The sequence below is a fragment of the Pipistrellus kuhlii genome, unplaced genomic scaffold (genome assembly GCF_014108245.1).
Source record: "Pipistrellus kuhlii isolate mPipKuh1 unplaced genomic scaffold, mPipKuh1.p scaffold_m20_p_27, whole genome shotgun sequence".
NCBI classification, from domain to species: domain Eukaryota; kingdom Metazoa; phylum Chordata; class Mammalia; order Chiroptera; family Vespertilionidae; genus Pipistrellus; species Pipistrellus kuhlii.
The window spans coordinates 1,254,862-1,274,812 of NW_023425526.1; the positions used below are offsets into that span (position 1 = coordinate 1,254,862).

Genomic DNA, 19,951 nt, shown 5'->3' on the forward strand with positions numbered 1-19,951 from the left:
TGGGCTGAGGAATACCCCCCATGCATGAATTTCATGCACAGGGCCTCTAGTTAAGTTAATAACAATGTACCTATCTATGTAGTTTAAGTTTAAAAAATTGGGCTCTCAAAAGATATTTCAATCATTGTACTGTTGATATTTGGCTCTATTGACTAATGAGTTTGTTGACCACTGGAATAGAGAACCCAGATATCGACCCAAACCACTATGCTCAATTTAATATTTGACAAAGGAGGGAGAAACAAACATAGCGGCATAAAGTAAATACCTAAATGCAGCCTACCACAATTTTAAAATTACAACTGCAAAACAGAGCCAACATCGCCCTAAACCACCAGAAGGCTGGCTGAGTGGAAGTTCTACTATCTAGGAAGGGAAGAGAAAGGACACTGAGCCTCGGGAGCTGTGGAGGCGTGGAGATCTCTGCATGTGGAAAGGGAGGCTACTGAATATGCTGCTGGCTTACTCACGGCACACACAGAGAGGGTGGGCAGCTAATGTGCAGCTAGCTTTCTTGTTTGGGCAGAAAACAAAACCTTCCTATTGCACTGACAGCCAGCTCCAGTCAGAAAGAAATTGGACTGTCAGGCAGTCCAAATTGGGCAAAACTCTCTCAGAGGTGTGCGTGGTCAGCAGCCATTACTGCAGGACTCAGGAACAGGTCCCTCTTAGGGCGGGTTGATGGGAAACCAAAGCTTGTCTGTGCCACCCGGAGAATCCACCCCATCCAAGTGGAACACAGAAGTCCTCCCAGAGGCTAGCTTTCTTGTTCTGGAGAAAAACAAAACCTCCCAACTGCACTGATAGGCAGCTCTGGTCTGGGAAGAAACTGAAGGTCAGGGAGCAGGCAAAACTCGAGAACAGCCTTCCCCCAAGTGGTGCACGCGCCAGCAGCCAGTGTTGCGGGACTCGGCGAATAGGACCCTCTTAAGGCGGGGCTAATGGGAAACCAAATTTGTCTGTGCCACTCCAAGACTCTGTTCCATCCAAGCTGAGCACAGAAGCCCTCCTATATGAGACACTACTGATCCTCATAGCCAATTGGTATGGAGATCAACTCTCCCCAGTGATACCAACAACACGCAAGGCTTAACAACAAGACTGCACACACAGCCCACAAAGGGCTGCACCGAGACTGTCCACCTCAGGTAACTGGGAAGGCTGAGCTACTGGGCCCTGCTAGGATACCTAGCACACAAAGCTACTCCATCAACTCAGGGAAACAGTTAAAATACAGAAAAGAGGCAGGCCACAAAGGAAGGAAATGGAGGAAAGCAAAAGAATGGACATAGAGTTCAAAACCACAGTTATAGGTTTTTCAAGAATTTCCTAGAAAAGGCCGATAAAATAAATGGTACCTTTGAGAATATGAAAAGGGACCAACTAGAAATAAAGCATACACTGACTGAAATAAAAAATATTATACAGAGTCCTAAAAAGAGACTTTAAGATCACAAGATTCAAGTCAAAGATTTGGAACACAAAGAGCCAGAGGATACTCCTCCACAGAAGCAAGAAGAGAAGTGAATCCAGAAAGTTGAAGATAGTGTAAGAAGCCTCTGGGACAACTTCAAGCAAACCAACATCAGAATTACAGGGGTCCCAGAAGAAGAGAGAGAGCAAGATACTGAAAACCTATTGGAAGAAATAGTGGCAGAAAACTTACCCTACTTGGTGAAAGAAATAGACTTACAAGTACAGGAAGCACACAGAACCCCAAACAAAAGGGATCCAAAGAGGACCACACCAAGACACATCATAATTAAAATGCAAAGGGCAAAAGATAAAGAGAGAATTTTGAAAGCAGCAAGAAAAAAGCAGTTAGTTACCTATAAAGAGTACCCATATGATTGTCAGCTGATTTCTCAACAGAAACTATGCAGGCCAGACGGGAATGGCAAGAGATATTCAAAGTGATGAACAGCAAGAACTTACAACCAAGATTATTCTACCCAGCAAAGCTATCACTCAGAATGGAAGGCCAGACAAAGAGCTTCACAAGTAAAAAAAAAACTAAAGTAGTTCATCACTGCCAAACCAGAATTATATGAAATGCTGAAAAGTATTCTTCAAGAAGAGGAAGAAGATAAAGATAAAAATTATGAACAACAAATATGTAACTATCAACAGTGAATATAAAAACCAAGGGAATTAAAAAATCTGATGAACAATATTAATTGGTGAATATAATAGAATCAGAAGTGTAGAAAGGGAGTGGACTGACGATTCTCAGGGAAAAGGGGAGGGGGGGTGCGGGAAGAGACTGAACAAAAATTGTACACCTATGGATGAGGACAGTGGGAGGTGGGGAAAGGGCAGAGGGTGGAGTAGGAACCTGGTAGAGGGGAGCAATGGAGGGGAAAAAGAGGAACAATTATAATAATCTGAACAATAAAGATTTATTTTTAAAATATATATTTGACAAAAGAGGCATGAACATGGAGTCAGGACAGTCTTTTCAATAAATGGTATTGGGAAAATCGGACAAATACATGCAAAAAAATAAAATTAGACCACCAATTGGCACCATGCACAAAAATAAGCTAAAAATAGATAAAAGACTTAAACATAAGACAGGAAAGCTTAAAAATACTAGAGGCATCCACATGCAGAGAAATCTCAGACGTATGTGGAAGCAATTTCTTCACCGATACCACTCCTAAGGCAATGGAAACTAAAGAGAAAATAAACAAATGGTACTACATCAAAATAAAAAGCTTTTGTACAGCAAAAGAAACCATCAACAAAGCAACAAGCGACAAGAAAGCCCACTGTATGGAAGCACATATTTGCAAATGTTATCACTGATATAGGTTTAATCTACAAGCAACTTATACAACTTAATAAAAGGAAGATAAAGGATCCAATAAAAAAATGGACATTGGACCTAAATAGAATCTTTTCAAAGGAATGCCAAGAGACATATGAAAACATGCTCAAAGTCACTAATTATCTGAGAGATGCAAATCAAAACGACACACACTTGTCAGAATGGCAATCATCAACAAATCAACAATGCGGAGATGATGTAGAGAAAAAGGAACCCTCGTGCACTGCTGGTGGGAATGCAGACTGGTGCAGCCACTGTAGAGAACAGTATGGGGTTTTCTTAAAAAACTAAAAATGGAACTCTCATTTGACCCAATGATCCCATTTCTAGGAATATATCCCAAGAAACTAGAAACACCAATTAGAAAAAACAATATATGCACCCCTATGTTTATAGCAGCACAAATTACCATAGCTAAGATTTGGAAACAGCCCAAATGCCCATCAGCAGATGAGTGGACTAGAAAATTATGATACATCTACACAATGTAATACTACCCTGCTATAAAACAAGAAGGAATTCTTACCATTTGTAGCAGCATGGATGGACCTGCAGAGCATTATGTTAAGTGAAATAAGCCAGGCAATGAAAGAAAAATACCACATGATCTCACTCATTTATGGAAAATAAATAACTTTATAACCTGATGAACAAAAAGATAGATACAAAGGCAGTAAAGCACCAAACAGACTTCCAAATTGCAGTGGGAGGGCAGGGGAGTGTTGGGGAGGGGGGAAAGAGATCAACTGAAGGACATATTATATATGCATGCATATAAGCACAACAAATGGACATAAGAAACTGCGGGGGGCGGGGGGGGCGCGGTTGAGGGCATGTGACAAGGGGTAGGAGAGGCTGGGGGAAGGTCAATGGGGAAAAAAAGATATATGTACTACTACATGTAATAATTTAAACAATAAAAAAATAAAAAAGATTAAAAAAAAAGATCCAGACAGAGAAGTATCTATCAGACAGTAAACCCTCAGAGGGAAGGTAGGAGAGAGTGGAGTTAAGAGGGAGAGATCAACCTAAGGACTTGTATGCATGCATATAAGTATAACCAATGGACACAGACACCAGGGGGGTGAGGGCATGAGCAGGGGAAGGGGAGTATTGGGGAGATAAGACACGTATGTAATACCTTAATAAAGAAAATTTTTAAAAAGATATATGACTCAAGCCACATTTTTACAATTTTAACCTGCTAAGAATTTTATATTGTCTCATTTATCTCATGTACAATCTTTATATGTTATCTTTTTTTAAAAAAATCTTTATTTTTGAAAGTACAATATTACATATGTCCCCTTTTTCCCCCATTGACCTCTTCCACCCTCTCTCCCAGCCTCTCTCCCACCCATCTACCCCCATTCTCCCTCAGGCTTTCACCACCCTATTGCCTCTGTCTATGGTTATACATATATCCATTTGGCATATGAGTTCATTGGTTGATCTCTTCCGTCCCATCCCTTCCTCCCTTGCTTTCCCACTGAGGTTTGACAGTCTGTTCAAAGTTTCTACATCTCTGTGTCTATTTAAGTTCATCAGGTTTTTTTGTTCATTAGATTCCATATATAAGTGAGATCATGTGATATTCATCTTTCTCTGACTGGCATATTTTGCTTTTCATAATGCTCTCATGGTCCATCCATGCTATTGCAAATGGAAAGAGTTCTTTTTTTTCCTCCTTTTTATAGCTCCATAGTATTCTATTGAATAGATGTACCACCGTTTTTTAATCCAATCATCTGCTGTGGGAACTTGTGCTATTTTCAAATCTTAGGTATTGTAAATTGTGCTGTTATAAACATAGGGTGCATATATTCTTTTTGATGAGTTTCTAAAATCTTGGGATATATTCCTAGGAGTGGAATGACGGGGTCAAATGGGAGTTCCATTTTTAACTTTTGAGGAAACTGTTTTCCTAAGAGGCTGAACTAGTTTGCATTCCTACCAACAGTGTACAAGGATTCCCTTTTCTCCACATCCTTGCCAACACTTGTTTGTTGATTTATTGACAATAGGCATTCTAACAGGTAAGAGGTGGTACCTTATTGTCGTTTCAATTTGCATGTCTCGGATGATTAGTGACCTCAAGCATTTTTTCATATGCCTTTTGGCCTTAGGTATGTCTACTTTGAAGAAGTGTCTATTTAGTTCCTTTGCCCATTTTTTATTGGATTGTTTGTTAAGTTGTATTATTTCTCTATAAATTTTGGAATTTAACCCCTTATCAGATGTCTCATTGGCAAACATATTCTCCCATGAAGTGGGCTCTCTTTGTTATTTTGTTGATGGTTTATTTTGCTGTGCAGAAGCTTTCTATTTTGATGTAGTCCCATTTGTTTATTTTTTCCTTAGTTTCCTTTGTCCTAGGAGATTATTCATATACATATTGCTATGAAAAGTCTGATTTTTCTTCCATTGTTTCTTCTAGGATTTTTATGGTTTCATGTCTTAAAATTCATTTTTAGTTTATTTCTGTGTATGGTGTAAATTGGTGGTCTAATTTAATTTTTTTTGCATTACAGGTATATATTATCTTTTTATATAACAACTAGAGGGCTGGTGCAAAAATTCATGCATGGGTAGGCTCCCTCGGCAATCAGGGCCAATTGGGGCCTTCTGGCTGCTAGCTAGGACCTTTCTTGCAGCTGCTGGCTGCTGGCCAGGACCTGCCTTCATTCCATGCTGCCCCTGGTGTTCAGTGCACGTCATAGCAAGCGATCAAACTTGGTCTCCCAGTCAAATTCCCGAGGGGACACTTTGCCTATTAGCCATATATATATTTCTCTTTCAAAAGAACTGGAGAGAGGAAATCCATGGACTCTTTGGAAGAACGTTGTAGTAGTCCACACATGAGGCATTAAGGGACTAAGCTGGGATGCTGTCAAGGAAGACTTGACCAGATTTTATTAGAGCCAAAAGGAGGGATGACTGAAGGAATGTGGTAATAGAAAAAGAAATAGGAAAGTCATTGGTGATTGATGGAAAAGATGTGGTTGGTTCAGACGGATGGAGTACATTAGGTAGGAATCGCCATCAGGCAGTAAGAAATGTGGGATGGGAAAGGGGAGAAAAGCAAGACCTGAGTATTTTGATTTAGAAGTCATCTGCTTAGAGGTGATTTGGGGGGCTTCAGAGTGAGTGAGGTCTCTGAATGAGAAAGCTATATATAAGACCAGGAAAGAGAGAAATATCAAGGAGAGTGTTCAAAACAATGTCAAATGTTGCCTATATATCAAAAACAAGAACCAAGAAAAGGCCATTAGATTTGGCAAAGTCAGTAGTTGAAATTCTGCAAATAAGTGGGTGTGGGAGCCAGGTTACAGTGGGGTGAGAAAGTGGGTAGAAAGGAACAGGCCATGGTACAGATACTGAAAACAAAGGAGAGTCATAGGTTGGTAAATGGGCACAACAAAATTAAGTGACAGGTTTTCAAGATATGGGAGCCCTGTGCATGGCTGAAGGCAGGGGAGAAAGAGCCAGTGCAGAGAGTGCTATTCAGTGAGAGGAAATTATTAGTTGGGTCAGGGATATCTTAGAAGACACTTCAGGAGAGGAGGTCCACGATTCTGGTGAAGGCCTAGCTATGGAAATTGGGAAGAAACAGAGACTTGTAGACTAGCTGAATAGGTAGTGATTACAATCTAGAGGAAGGGAGATACATGCTAAAACTCCAAAATAGGATATGAAATCATGTGAAGATGTAGAATAGTTTTAGAACTGCGGATTGTTGAACAGTATTTACAAAGTATGTTGGGTTGTCATTAAGGATTAGTGGGCTTTCTGTCAAGGTAAAGAGTTGTCAATTCTTTATTGTTTATTACCTTCTAAACATGTGAGTGTAATCTTTTCTATGTTGTAAAGTGACTATCTGTTCATGACTATGGCATATACATTTATAAAGAAAAAGACTAGAACACTATTATATTTATTCTACTGAATTGTGCTGAATTCATGTTTATATCACAAAATGGAGTATATTACTTATATATATATTTGTAGATAATTTTCTCTTGTATTGACTTCCCCCAAATTAATTTTTAAGTTTTTTTTGGCAAAAATATTATATATCAAATGTCTATTTGTATACACCATTCTTATTTGTGGGCATCATTTGCATTTATTTGGGTAAAGTTCAAAGTTATACCAGTATTCTGCTTCATAGCTATTGATAATAGGTTTGAATTATAACTGGCTGGATATAAATAGCTATTTTATATCTGTTCTAAAGCTTGTTAAACAGGAGTCTGTCTATGTATTTAAATAATAGGCGAAGGAAGAAATTGCCCGGCTTCGCCGAGAAATGATGAAAAGCTGTAAGTCTCCTAAATCAACAACTGCTCATGCCATCCTCCGGCGGGTGGAGACTGAAAGAGATGTAGCCTTCACCGACTTACGAAGAATGACCACAGAACGAGACAGTCTGAGGGAAAGGCTAAAGGTTTGAGAGAATTTTATCTTTGTGAACATTTGTGAAACCTGACACAGTGACATTGAAAGCGCTTTGTTTTGTTTTTGTTTTTTTAACCAGATTGCTCAAGAGACAGCGTTTAATGAGAAAGCTCACTTGGAACAAAGGATAGAGGAGCTGGAGTGTACAGTTCATAATGTAAAGTCATTTTTGCTCTTTTGGCTATAAACTGTCAGAGGCTTTCCCTTTTCCTTTTTTACTGTGTTCAGAGAAGTTCTTTTATTTTTCTACGATAGGGCTTCTAATCCTAAAATACTGAAGGTGGTGTATATAGTGTAAATTGTCAATTCTTTATTGTTTACTACCTTCTGAACATGTGAGTGTAATATTTTCTATGTTGTAAAGTGGGCTATTTTCAAAAAACCATTAGGGATGCATTCTCAGGGATTTTAGCACAATTTTCATCTCCGTATTTTATTAAATAGAACATATCCAGATACAGGGGAACTGGATTATTCTACTTAAAGAGTAGCTAGGGTAGAGAAAATTATGGTGAAATGAAAAATAGTGAGAAAAATATATATAAACTGAATTTAAATGTGAGGCAATACCTTTTTTACTAATGAAAGATTTAAGATGCTGTATTTGAGATATTATGACCATATAAACAGAATTAATGGAATTTGACTTTCTGTTACCAAATTTAATTGTGGGCATTTATAAATTCATCTGTACTATGTTTTCATAATGAATTAAAAATGCAGTAGATAGGGGAGCAGTAATCTTGTCATTCCACTTGTATAGCTTGATGATGAACGTATGGAGCAAATGTCAAATATGACTTTGATGAAGGAGACCATAACCACTGTGGAGAAAGAAATGAAATCACTAGCAAGAAAGGCAATGGACACTGAAAGTGAACTTGGCAGGCAAAAAGCAGAGAATAATTCTTTGAGGTAAACTAAACTGCCTTTGAACAACAAATAGTTTATTATTAATGACTCTGCTTTTTATAGTTTATTTTATAATGGTAATTAAGTTATTTGTTGGCTTTAATTTTGGGCAAGTTTATTACAAAAACAGTTGTAGAAGCTTCGGCACACATTAAATGATTTCCCGAAGATCAATCACAGATTGGTAATGCCGCACCTAACCAGGACTCATACTGAGTAATCTCAGTCTTACATATGGAGAAAGCCTGAATGTTTAACTAAAATAGCTTTTACAAAGCCATTCTGGGCACACTGCATGTTTGACTTTAGCATTTGATTATTAATTTAGCTTTATAACTTAAATTATGTTCTGGGGTCTGAACAGTGTATGAACACACAAAGCACAGGTTTTAGAGTAGCTTAGAAAAGAGGTGGTTTAGAATATAATAAAAAGTAATAGAGAAATTGGAACATGTAATGGAACTTATAGCTGAATGTCAACTACTATGCTTAGCCCATCCTACATACAGGTGCAGTGGCAGAAGACATTGCACTAAAGCAGCCTACAGGCAATAAGTATAAGGGAATCAGTTTTTGAGGACCTCCATGCTAGTAGGTGTTTTGTTTGTTTTTGTTTTTTTTTACTTTTGATACCTTATGGGATATATATGATTTCAGGCATCTGTTCATGTGCTTATGGGATACATATGATGTGAAAAATAATGATTGTACAGATTCAGTAAGGTTGAATTTCAGTGGATCTATTTGAAAAAATAATAGTTCATGTGAGTGTGAAACAAGTTACTAAGTTACAGATAATACTTGGTTCTCATATGAACTCCCAGAGTCTTCTCTTTGATCTTTTAAAGGTCTGTGGTGTATACATTGGAATCAGTTGTCAGGATACATAATCACTCAAATTCTTTCCTTCATCTGTATTTTAATTTCCTGCTTAAAAAGACATTGCGATCTCAGGTAAAATAAAAATAATAATGAAGCCGGGCTGGTGTGCTTGAGTGTCAACCCAAGAACCAAGATGTTCCAGGTTCAATTCCCAATGAATATACATGCCCAAGTTACGGAATAGATCCACAGTAGAGGGCTTGAAGGAGGCAGCCAATTGATGATATACCCCTCTCATTGATGTTGCTATTCCTCTCTCTTTCTCTCCCTCAAAAAAATCAATAAAAATGTATTTTTAAAATGATAAATAAAACAGCATCAACAAAGAAAGCCTTGGGAAATAGAGAAAAGTGTAAAGAAAATTTAAATCACCCATAATTCCATAACCCAGGGAAGACTTTTAGTAATGTACATATGTTTTTAACCAGAAATACTTTTATCTGTGTACATAAACTTTCAATATAATTGACATCATAATATATTGTCATATATTTAAGCAATGTCACTTAATTATAAACCATAAGCATTTCCCCAGGTCATTAGAGGTTCTTTGAAAGCATTTTAGTAGATTATTGAAATACTAAGAGGCCGGCTGAGTGGGGTCCCTTGGTATGGCCTGCGGGGATTGGGCTTGGACAGGTGGCCGGAGAGGAGCCGATCCCAGGCTGGGCACCACGCTGCTCCCATTCATCCCGACCCCCTATGCCTGTTGCTGGCTAGTGCCTAGTGAGTCCTGATCAGGAGAGGTTCCTGAGCCCAGGCATCTGGTGCAGGTCAGCTGAGCTGAGGGATGGGAAGCTTCTACTGTGGAAACATTGACCACCAGAGGGCAGCTCCTGAATTCAGCGTCTGCCCTCTGGTGGTCAGTGAGCATCATAGCTTATATAGATAGAAATTAGATTATAGATATATTGTAGATATAGATATAGATATAGATATAGATATAGATATAGATATAGATATATTCTGATAGATTCATAATTGGAGATTTTTATTTTGTGTGTGTACATTTGTTTTACCGGTAGTAAAATTTCATCAGTTTTTACATCTTTATATATCTGTAAAATGATCCCACAATCAGGATAGTAACCCTAACCAGCGCTTCCAAAAGTTTCCTCATACCCTTCTATAACCTCACCCCACCTTGATAATCCCTAGGCTACCACTGATTTGCTGTCTGTCATAGGAAATTGTTTGTATTTTTCAAAATGTTATATAAATGAAATCACAGAGTATATATTCTTTTGTCAGGCTACTTTACACACCATAACTCTTCTGAGATTTGTCCATGTCATCACATATAATAGTTTATTTCTGTTTGTCACAGAGTAGTATTCCATTGTATGGATATACCACATAGACATTTTGATTGTTTGCTATTTGGGGCTAAACAAATAAAAGTGAATGTTCTGTGAGTCTAACTTTGGAACAAACTGTAAACTGTTTTCCAAAGTGGTTGCACTATTTTATTTTACATTGGAGCCATCAGTGTATCAGTATTCCAGTTGTTTCATATCCTCACCAACCCTTGATGTGCGGAATCTAATGTTAGCTATTCTAATGGGTATATATTGTGGTTAATTTGCTTTCCTAATGACTAATGATTTCATGCATCTGTTCATGTGCTTATGGAATATATATATATGTATATGTATACATATATATATATGTATATATATACATATATATATATTCCTTTCCTTAGTGCATGTCTAAATCTTTTACGTACTTTTATTGAGTTATTTATATCATTAGTAAGTCGTGAAAGGTTTTTTTTGTATTTTAGTTATAAGTCCTTTGTCAGGTATGTGTTCTGCAAATATTTTTTCCCAGGCTCTGACTTGTCTTTTTATTTTCTTAAAAGTGTCTTTTAAGGAATATATGTTCTTGATTTTGGTTAAATAAAATTTATTGATTTTCAGAAATTCATATCTAGCTTTCTGTGTTCTTTTAAATAAATCATTAAGCCTTAGGTAACAGATTTTCTTTCATGTTTTCTTCTAGCAGTTTTGTAGTTTTAGTTCTTACATTTAGATCTGTAATCCATTTCAAGTTACTTTTTGTGTATAGTACTAGATATAGGTCAAAGTTTCCTTTTTCCATATGGATATTTAATTTTATGGAGTAAAAGTTGAAATTTTATTCCATAAAATTGTAGAACGGATAGTTGCTACAAGTTTGTAGCAACTCAGTTGTCCATATATGTGAAGGTTTGTTTCTTGATTGCCTGTTTTGTTTGATGAACATATTCATATAGCTTGATGCCAAATACGGTACAACATTCCTAATTACTCTGTTTTAAGTCTTCAAATTAGGTAGTGCTAGTTCTCCAACTTGTTCTTTCTCAAAGTGTTTTTTTGGCTATTGTAGTTTCTTTGCATTTTAATTTTAGAATTAGCTTCATATATATAGAATTTAATTGAAATTGGGGACATGACATCTAAAGAATACCAAGTATTTCCACTCATGAACACAGCATGTCTTTTCTTTTCCTTAGATCTTTAATTTACCATAGGTTATCTTATTTTTAGTGTACAACTCTTACACTTTTTTGAGTCAGATTTTTCCCTAAGTATTGTATTTCCTATTTTTTGATGCTGTTGTAAATGGAATTTAAAGTACCACTTTCTGATTGTCTGTTGCTTGAATATGAAAATACAATTGTTTTTAAAATAAACTTTGTATTTTAGAACACTTCTAGATTTACAAAACTTTGTGAGGATACTACAGAGTTACTATATTCCTCATACCTGCAGCTCTTTCTGCTGTAATTCACTGTGTGTGCTGGTTAGGAGAAGGGTAGGGAACATGTTCCATAGTCATATACTTAAATCTCAGTCTTTTAGTGTATCTGTATTTCTGGGTCTGATATTACTTGTGTTTCCCAATGGTATAACTTTGATAAATTTTTAATCTACTTATGTGAAACTGGAAGGCTAAAGGTGGTAAAGTAGGAGGAATGCCCTTCTCCAGCTGGGATGAGCTCTGGTATAGTCTTTTTACTTGTAGAGTAAGCCTTATTATTGGAATGCTCTGGGCATATTTTATACTAATTCCTCTTTTCCTGTCAGAGGCACTAGGGATCCTTTTTCAGATCTTCACTGTGAGAACCAATGGGGTTCCTGGATGTAAACCCCCTGAAGTATGTGGCCCCTAGGACATTCTCACCCCCATGTTAATAATGCACACTCAGCTTCCAGCAATGTATGAACATTATCATTTAAATTTTTTAATCATTTACAATTTAAGAAGCTCCGTTCTCAGTGAGCATACCTTAGTTGTGACTCTCTGGTTTTTCCTTTCTTCTCATATTTTAGGGGGCCAACACACTATCTTGATGTTTTCAAAAAAAGTCATTGATTTTCAGTTCAGTCATCTTTTTCTTCTTGTAACAAAGGGAATGATGTCTTCTAAGCTCTTTATAAGTCAGGGCCGAAACCAGAAAGTTTACAACTTATTTTTATATTAGAGGCATGGTGCATGAAATTCGTGCATTCAGGGGGGTCCTTCAGACTGGCCTGTGCCCTCCCCCAGTCCGGGAGCCCTCAGAGGATGTCCAACCCTGTGGGAGTGCACTGAACACCAGGGGGCAGCTCCTGGGTTGAGTGTCATCCCCCTGGAGGTCAGTTCACATCATAGCAATAGGTCATTCTGCCGTTCAGTTGATTTGCATATTACCCTTTTATTATATAGGATCTTTACCTGGTATTCTATACCCTTGCTAAATTTACATGTTAGTTCTAGTGGCCTTTTTGTAGATTCTGTTTAATTTTCTACATAATCAATTGGGTCATCTACAAATAAAAACAGTTTTACTTGTTCAATCAGCATGTTTTTTGTTCTTTTTATTCCCAATTTCATTGTCTTGAAAATCATGTACATTGTTGAATAGAAATGAAGTGGACTTTCTTGAGTCTTTTCACATCTAAGGGGGAAGCATTCAGCCTCTCAGTAGTTAGTGTGGTATTATCTGTCCATATTTCATATTGTAGATGACTTCTATCAGGTTGAAGAAGTTTCATTCTATTCCTAAATGAGAGGGTTTTTGTTTATTTGGAGTATGTGTGTGTGTTTTTTTGTTTGTTTTTTTGTGGTTTTTTTTTTTGTGTGTGTGTGTGTGTGTGTGTGTGTGTGTGTGTGTGTTTTCAGGAAAGGATGTCCTTTGTCAAATCAGTTAGGGTATGTTATAATTTTTATAGATTTCTGGGCTCAGTTAACTAATATTTTGTTTGAGATGTTTACATCTATTTTTATAATTGAAATAGGCCAACAATTTACCTTATTGGGTTTTTTTTTTTTTTTAATATATTTTATTGATTTTGTACAGAGAGGAAGGGAGAGAGATAGAGAGTTAGAAACATCGATGAGAGAGAGTCATCGATCAGTTGCCTCTTGCACACCCTCTACTGGGGATATGCCTGCAACCAAGGTACATGCCCTTGACCGGAATCGAACCCGGGTCCCTTTAGTCCCCAAGCCGATGCTCTATCCATTGAGCTAAACTGGTCCCGGCCTTATTGGGGTTTTTAAAAATTAGAATTTAGTATCAAATAATGTAAAACTTATGATAATCTTTCCAATTCATTTTGTTTTCTTTCAATATCTGGAACATTCTATATAATATTTGAGTTTAGTACTTAGCAGTGAAGCCATTTGATTCTGAACTTTCTTTTTGAGGAAGATTTTATTTATTTAATGGATAAAGGAACAATTAGACATTTCTTTTTATGCCATTCACTATGTATTTTTTCATGTATGTGTCAATTTTCTCAAAATTAGAAAACATCCTACATAATAAAGAGGTAATATGCAAATTGACCGTCACTCCAACATGCAAGATGGCCACCCCAATGTGGAAACAAGATGGTCACCACCAGATGGCCAGCAGGAGAGAGCAGTTGTGGGTGATCAGGCCTGTAAGGGAAGACAGTTAGGGGCAACCAGGCTGGCAGGGGAGGGCAGTTAGAGGCAATTGGGCAGCAGGGGAGCACTTAGGCATAGATCAGGCTGGCAAGAGAGTGGTTAGGGGGTGATAAGGCCAGCAGGCAGAAATGCTTAGGGGCAATCAGGCAGGCAGGCAGGCAAGCAGTTGGGAGCCAGGAGTCCCGGATTGTGAGAGGGATGTCCCAGATTGGAGAGGGTGCAGGCTGTGCTGAGGGACACACCCCTCCATGCACAAATTTCATGCACTGGGTTTCTAGTCTTTAATAATAAAGTGTACTATGCTAATTAGACCTGACAAAGCCAATGTGGCCAGGGGCAGAGGCAGCAAAGGTCTCTGGCCACTACAGTGGGCGGGGACCGAGGCAGAGGTAGCTGCCCCAGCTTTGGGGGCCAAGGCCTTTGCACAAATTTTATGCATCAGGCCGCTAGATTTTAGAATAATGTTTACCACATCCTTTCAACATTTCAATATCACAGAATCTGTAGTGATATCCTCTTTTTCCTGTCTGTTTTTTAAAATATATATTTTATTGATTTTTTTTACAGAGAGGAAGAGAGAGGGACAGAGTCAGAAACATTGATGAGAGAGACATCGATCAGCTGCCTCCTGCACACCCCCACTGGGGATGTGCCCACAACCAAGGTACCTGCCCTTGACCGGAATGGAACCTGGGACCCTTGAATCCATAGGCCGATGTGAAACTGGTTAGGGCTTCAGTCTGGTCTTTTGTGTGTTTTTATAGATTTGTAGAAATGATTATTTTTTCCTTTTTTTATTTTTATTGATTAAGGTATTGAATATGTGTCTCTATCCCCTTATTACTCTCCCACATCCCCACTCATGCCCTCATCCTCCCCTCCCCCCGGTGTCTGTGTCCATTGGTTAAGCTTATTTGCAATCATATAAGTCCTTTGGTTGACCTCTCCTCCTTACCTCCACCCTCCCCTACCTTCCTTCTGAGGTTTTACAGTCTGATCGATGCTTCTCTGTCTCTAGATCTGTTTTTGTTAGTCAGTTTATGTTTTTTATTCTATTCCATAAAGGAGTGACATCATATAATATTTATCTTTCTCTGACTGGCTTATTTCACTTAGCATAATGCTTCCAGTTCCATCCATGCTGTTGCAAATGGTAAGAATTCCTTCTTTTTTACTGCAGCATAGTATTCCATTGTATAGATGTACCACAATTTTTTAATCCACTCATCTGCTGATTGGAATTTAGGCTGTTTCCAAATCTTAACTATGGTAAGTTGTGCTGCTATGAACATAGGGGTGCATATATCCTTTCTGATTGCTGTTTCTGATTTCTTGAGATATATTACTAGAAGTGGGATCACTGGATCAATTGGGAGTTCCATTTTTAGTTTTTTTGAGGAAACTTCATGCTGTTCTCCACAGTGGCTGCACCTCCAGTCTGTTATTTTAAATAGGCTTTAGCTTTGGATCTCCCTATTGTTTGTTTTATTATTTCATTAACTTTTTGTTTTTTATTCCTTCCTTCTATTTTCATTATATCTGTTTTCTTTTTTTCCTCCTAATTTCTTAAGATGAATGCATACATTATTACCTTTCGGGCTTTCTTTTTTCTCATATACATATTTAAGGCCCTCAAATTCTTTCAAAATGCTTCTTTGAATGTATTCTACGTATTTTATATACTTCTTGCTTTATAAAATATTTTCTAATTTCTATTATGACTTTTTATTTGGTTCATTGATTATTTATATGTGTAATTTTAAATATTAAAAAAGTAACAAATTTTTATCTTTTTGTGATTTCTTGCTTAATTACATTGTTTTTCAGAGCACATTGCTAGATTTCAGATTTCTGTAATTTATTGTCCTCTTCTTTTATGGTCAATGTTTTAGTATTGATCTATATATACTTCAGAAATTATAAATTAGGAAATAGTTGGCATGATGTTTTATACTTATCCCTTAGTTCAGATTTTTAATCATATCCTTTAAATATTCTATATTTATACTAAACTAGAGGCCCTGCCCACAAAATTCATTCGGGGGCCTGTGATCAACTTCCCCAACTGTCCACAGCTAGCCCCGCTCCTGCCATGGGTCGCCTCTGTGTGTGGGGTGACAAGCAGGGTGGGAGGCTTGGCCAGGTGCTGCCTGCATCCCCCGTCTCCCACACCTGGCTCCCCCTTCACCATCAGGCCATCGGAGCCTGCCGACCAGGGAATGGGACCTAGAAGTGGTCAGTATGCCTCATAGTGACTACCAGCAGTCGTTCTGGTCATTCTGCATTTAGGGTCAATTCGCATATTACCCTTTAATAATTTAGAATTTTGTGGCTCATTTATAGGAATTTCATGAAAAGAGTTGTCTAAACTTTTGGCTCCAATGTCTCACTTTTTGTTTGCACTTAGACCTACTGTAATCTACCTTTCTCCCCACCATTCTATCAAAACTGTTTTAAAAGGTTACATTTTCTTTCATGTTGCTCAATGCAGTGGACAATCCTTGATCTTCATTTTATTTGAGCTATCTGCAACAGTTGATCAGTTGTGCTGTCTTTACACACAACTTTCTTCATTTGGTTTCTGACCTATCATGCTCATTTGATTTTTTGTCTTTGTCTTTTTGGCTCTCCTATATCAGTCTCTTCTGCTATTTCCTCCTCCTGTCCACAACCTCCAAATCTTAGAATGTTCCTGAATTTAGTTTTTGAGAGGAGTTCTTCTCTCCTCTTTTGTATCTATCCTCATCCCTCAGTGATCTCATCCAGCCTCATGTATTTATTCTTGATTCTCAAAATATATTACTATAATTGAGAATTCTCTGTGGACTTCAAATTTGAATTTCCAACTATCTCATTTTCATCTTCACTATGATGTCTAATAGACATCTCAAACTAAACATTTCTGCTCTCCACTATCCTTTTTCCTTCAGTGCACAAAAATCTGTTGTCTTTTAGTCTTCCCATTTCAGTAAATAGAAACTCCATTCATATGATTCTTGGCCTGAAACCTGTATTTTTATACACTCTTATCCAAACCAATTGATCCTATCTTCAAAATGTATCCAAAGCTGAAAATTTCTACTATCTCTATTGCAATCTTATTGATATAAAGGATATTTCAGTAGGTAGAAAATTTGAAAGGTTTGGGGTTATTTTCATTTTAACATTTTGTAAATACCTTCCATTATCTTCTGACTTTCATTATTTCTGCTGAGAAGTCAGCTGTAAATTTATTTTTAAGGCCAATAGTTTATACTTTATAACGCACCCACATTTATCATAGGTTTTCTATTTATATATATTAAAAAAAGAATTACAAGAGCCTCCTTAGGAACTCTATAATCCAACTACATTTAATATAGTGAAAATAGTTAAAATATGATTGTTCCTGTTCTCCATTTTTTCAGTTGATAAGAAAATAAGTTTGATTCCATGTGTAAACTCTAGTTATTAGAAGCTGAGTCCTGACATAGTTCAACATATGTCTAAATTTCAATATCTCTAAATTGAGTATTCCAGGTCAAATCAGCCAAAAAGAAATGCATCCATTGCTTTTCACAGCTTTTCACTTCATTGCTTGATAAAGAACAAAAATCCCCAGGGTTTCAAAACCAAAACTCATTATACTGTTTAAATAAACATTCTTCCTAAACAGTGCTATTTTACAAGAAAAAGCTTTGTAAAAATGATGTTTGGGGCATTTGAAGTGATTCTTCAGTTGAATTACAGTTAAATTTCACTACATTTTAAATTTTAAATTTTATATATATATATATACATTTTATATATATATATATACATTTTAAATTCATATATATTAGTTTTAGAGAGAGAAGGGAGAGAAAGAAAGGAAGAGAAACACTGCTGTGAGATTGATTGATCAGTTGCCTCCCATACATACCCAGACCAGGGATCAAACCTGCAACCTAGGTACATACCCTGACCAGGGATTTAATCCACAACCTAGGTATGTGCCCTGACCAAATCAAACCTTCACACCTTTGGTGTACACAAAGCTCTAACCAGCTGAGCCAACTGGCCAGGGAAACTTTTTATTACTGTTGATTTATTATGCCTGCAGGCAGTGATTTTTTCCTCAGATGCATGCTGGATTAGGGGACTAGTAGGCTCCTGTAATAGCCCAGTGTAGTGTACAGGATATTGGTCTCCATTGTCCAGAACATCTCTCCACCAAAAGCCAAACAAGCTTCAGTGGGAGCACCGATGTAACTCCTATTGCCTTGCTTTCTTGACCCAGCGACACAGTGCTGGCTCTGCTAATAGCTCCTAATTGCCCATAGTGCTGCCTACTTAGCTCTCTGCTGCCACAGGAAAATTATATATTTTTTTTATTTCTTCCAGTATTTTAATCTCTCTATTTTTATATCTTTTATTTGGGGATATATGTTATTTAGATATTAGCATAGTTTTCTTGTTCATATTTTACAAATTTATTATGGTGTAATTGATATATGATATGTAACTTAACTGCATGTGTTGAAAAGGTACAATTTAATAAACTTTGACATATGAATATACCTGTCAAATTAACCCCATAATCAGTATAATGTAATTATGTATATATGTTTCCTTTGTAATCCTTCCCTTATGCTGCTCAGGCATCCACTGATCTTTCTGCCTTTTTTTATTATCTTGGGTTTTCTACAATTTTATCTAAATGGAATTGTTCACCATGTACTCTTCTATTGCTCTACTTTCATAGAGCATAATTACCTTCAGATTGATTAATCCATGTTATTGTGTGTTTCAGTAGCTGATTCACTTTTTGGGTCATATTGCATTATACTAGAGGACCAGTGAACGAATTTGTGCACCAATGGGCTCCCTCTGCTTGTCCTGTGGGATCAGGTCGAAACTGGCTCTCCGACATCTCCTGAGGGGTCCTGGATTGCAAGAGGCACAGGCCAGGCCAAGGGACCCCATCGGTGCATGCTAGGGGCCAGGGAGAGATGTGAGAAGTTAGCCAGTTGGTAAGGGACCCTGAGAGGGCTCCAGGACATGTCTGGCCCATTTCGCTCAGACCCATTCATTCGGACCCTAGCAGCAAGCTAACCTGCTGCTCAGTGCATGTTATAATGAGCAGTTGAGTGGCCTTAGCATATCATTAGCATATTATGCTTTGGTTGAATGAACAACTGGACAACTGGACACTTAGCATATTAGACTTTTATTATATAAGATACCAAATGGACATTTAGTTTATTTTCAGGTTTTAATTATAACAAATAGAACTGCAAATACAAGTCTCTGTGTATTTATATGCTCATTTCTTTTGAGTGAATACCCAGGATTTAAACTGCTGAGTCATATGCTGGATCTATTTTAACTTTTTAAGGAATTAAAAATTGTTTTCCAAAATGGTTTTGCTATTTTATATTGCCACCAGCAGTGCATGAGAGTTCTAGTTTCTTTATATTCTTAGCAACTTTTGATAGTGTCTTTTTAATTTTAGTGATACTAGAATTAGAGTGGGTGTTTAGTATTATATTGTGATTTTAATTTGCTTTTTTCTAATCAGTAATTATGATCAGTTGATCATGCATTCATTAACATCTTTGCCATCTATCGATCTAGTTTTATTGAAGTACTGTTCAAAATTGTCTGTTTTTAATTGGGTTATTTATTTTTTTATCATTAATTTATAAAAGTCCTTTATATGTTCTAACTACAAATTCATTGTCAGATGTTTTGAAAATATATGCTTCCAGAGTATGCTCTTGATAACAAAAGTTTTTAATTTTGGTAAGGTATAGTTTATTGAAATTAGTTTTATTTATAGCATGCTTTCATGTTCTATTTAAGAACTCTTTGCCAATCCTAAGGTCACTAAAATTTTTTGCTGTTTCATTCTAAAAGCTTTTAAAGTTTTAGTGTTTGTATTTAGGTTTATGATCCTTTTCTGAAGTAATTTTCTTGTAAGGCAAG

The 19,951-nt window shown here is 37.0% G+C and overlaps 1 protein-coding gene across 9 annotated transcripts in view; it reads left to right on the plus strand.

The window, feature by feature from the left end:
- Positions 1 to 19,951, plus strand: part of LOC118727939 (testis-specific gene 10 protein) — a 222,030-nt gene that overhangs the window by 147,688 nt on the left and 54,391 nt on the right. For 8 of the 9 annotated variants that reach the window (XM_036454001.2, XM_036453995.2, XM_036453991.1 and 5 more), the window contains 3 exons: positions 7,107 to 7,277; positions 7,368 to 7,445; positions 8,052 to 8,203. In XM_036454001.2, the coding sequence (XP_036309894.1) occupies positions 7,107 to 7,277; positions 7,368 to 7,445; positions 8,052 to 8,203 (401 nt within the window). The remainder of the gene's footprint in view (positions 1 to 7,106; positions 7,278 to 7,367; positions 7,446 to 8,051; positions 8,204 to 19,951) is intronic. The other variant, XM_036453992.2, reaches the window with a different exon arrangement.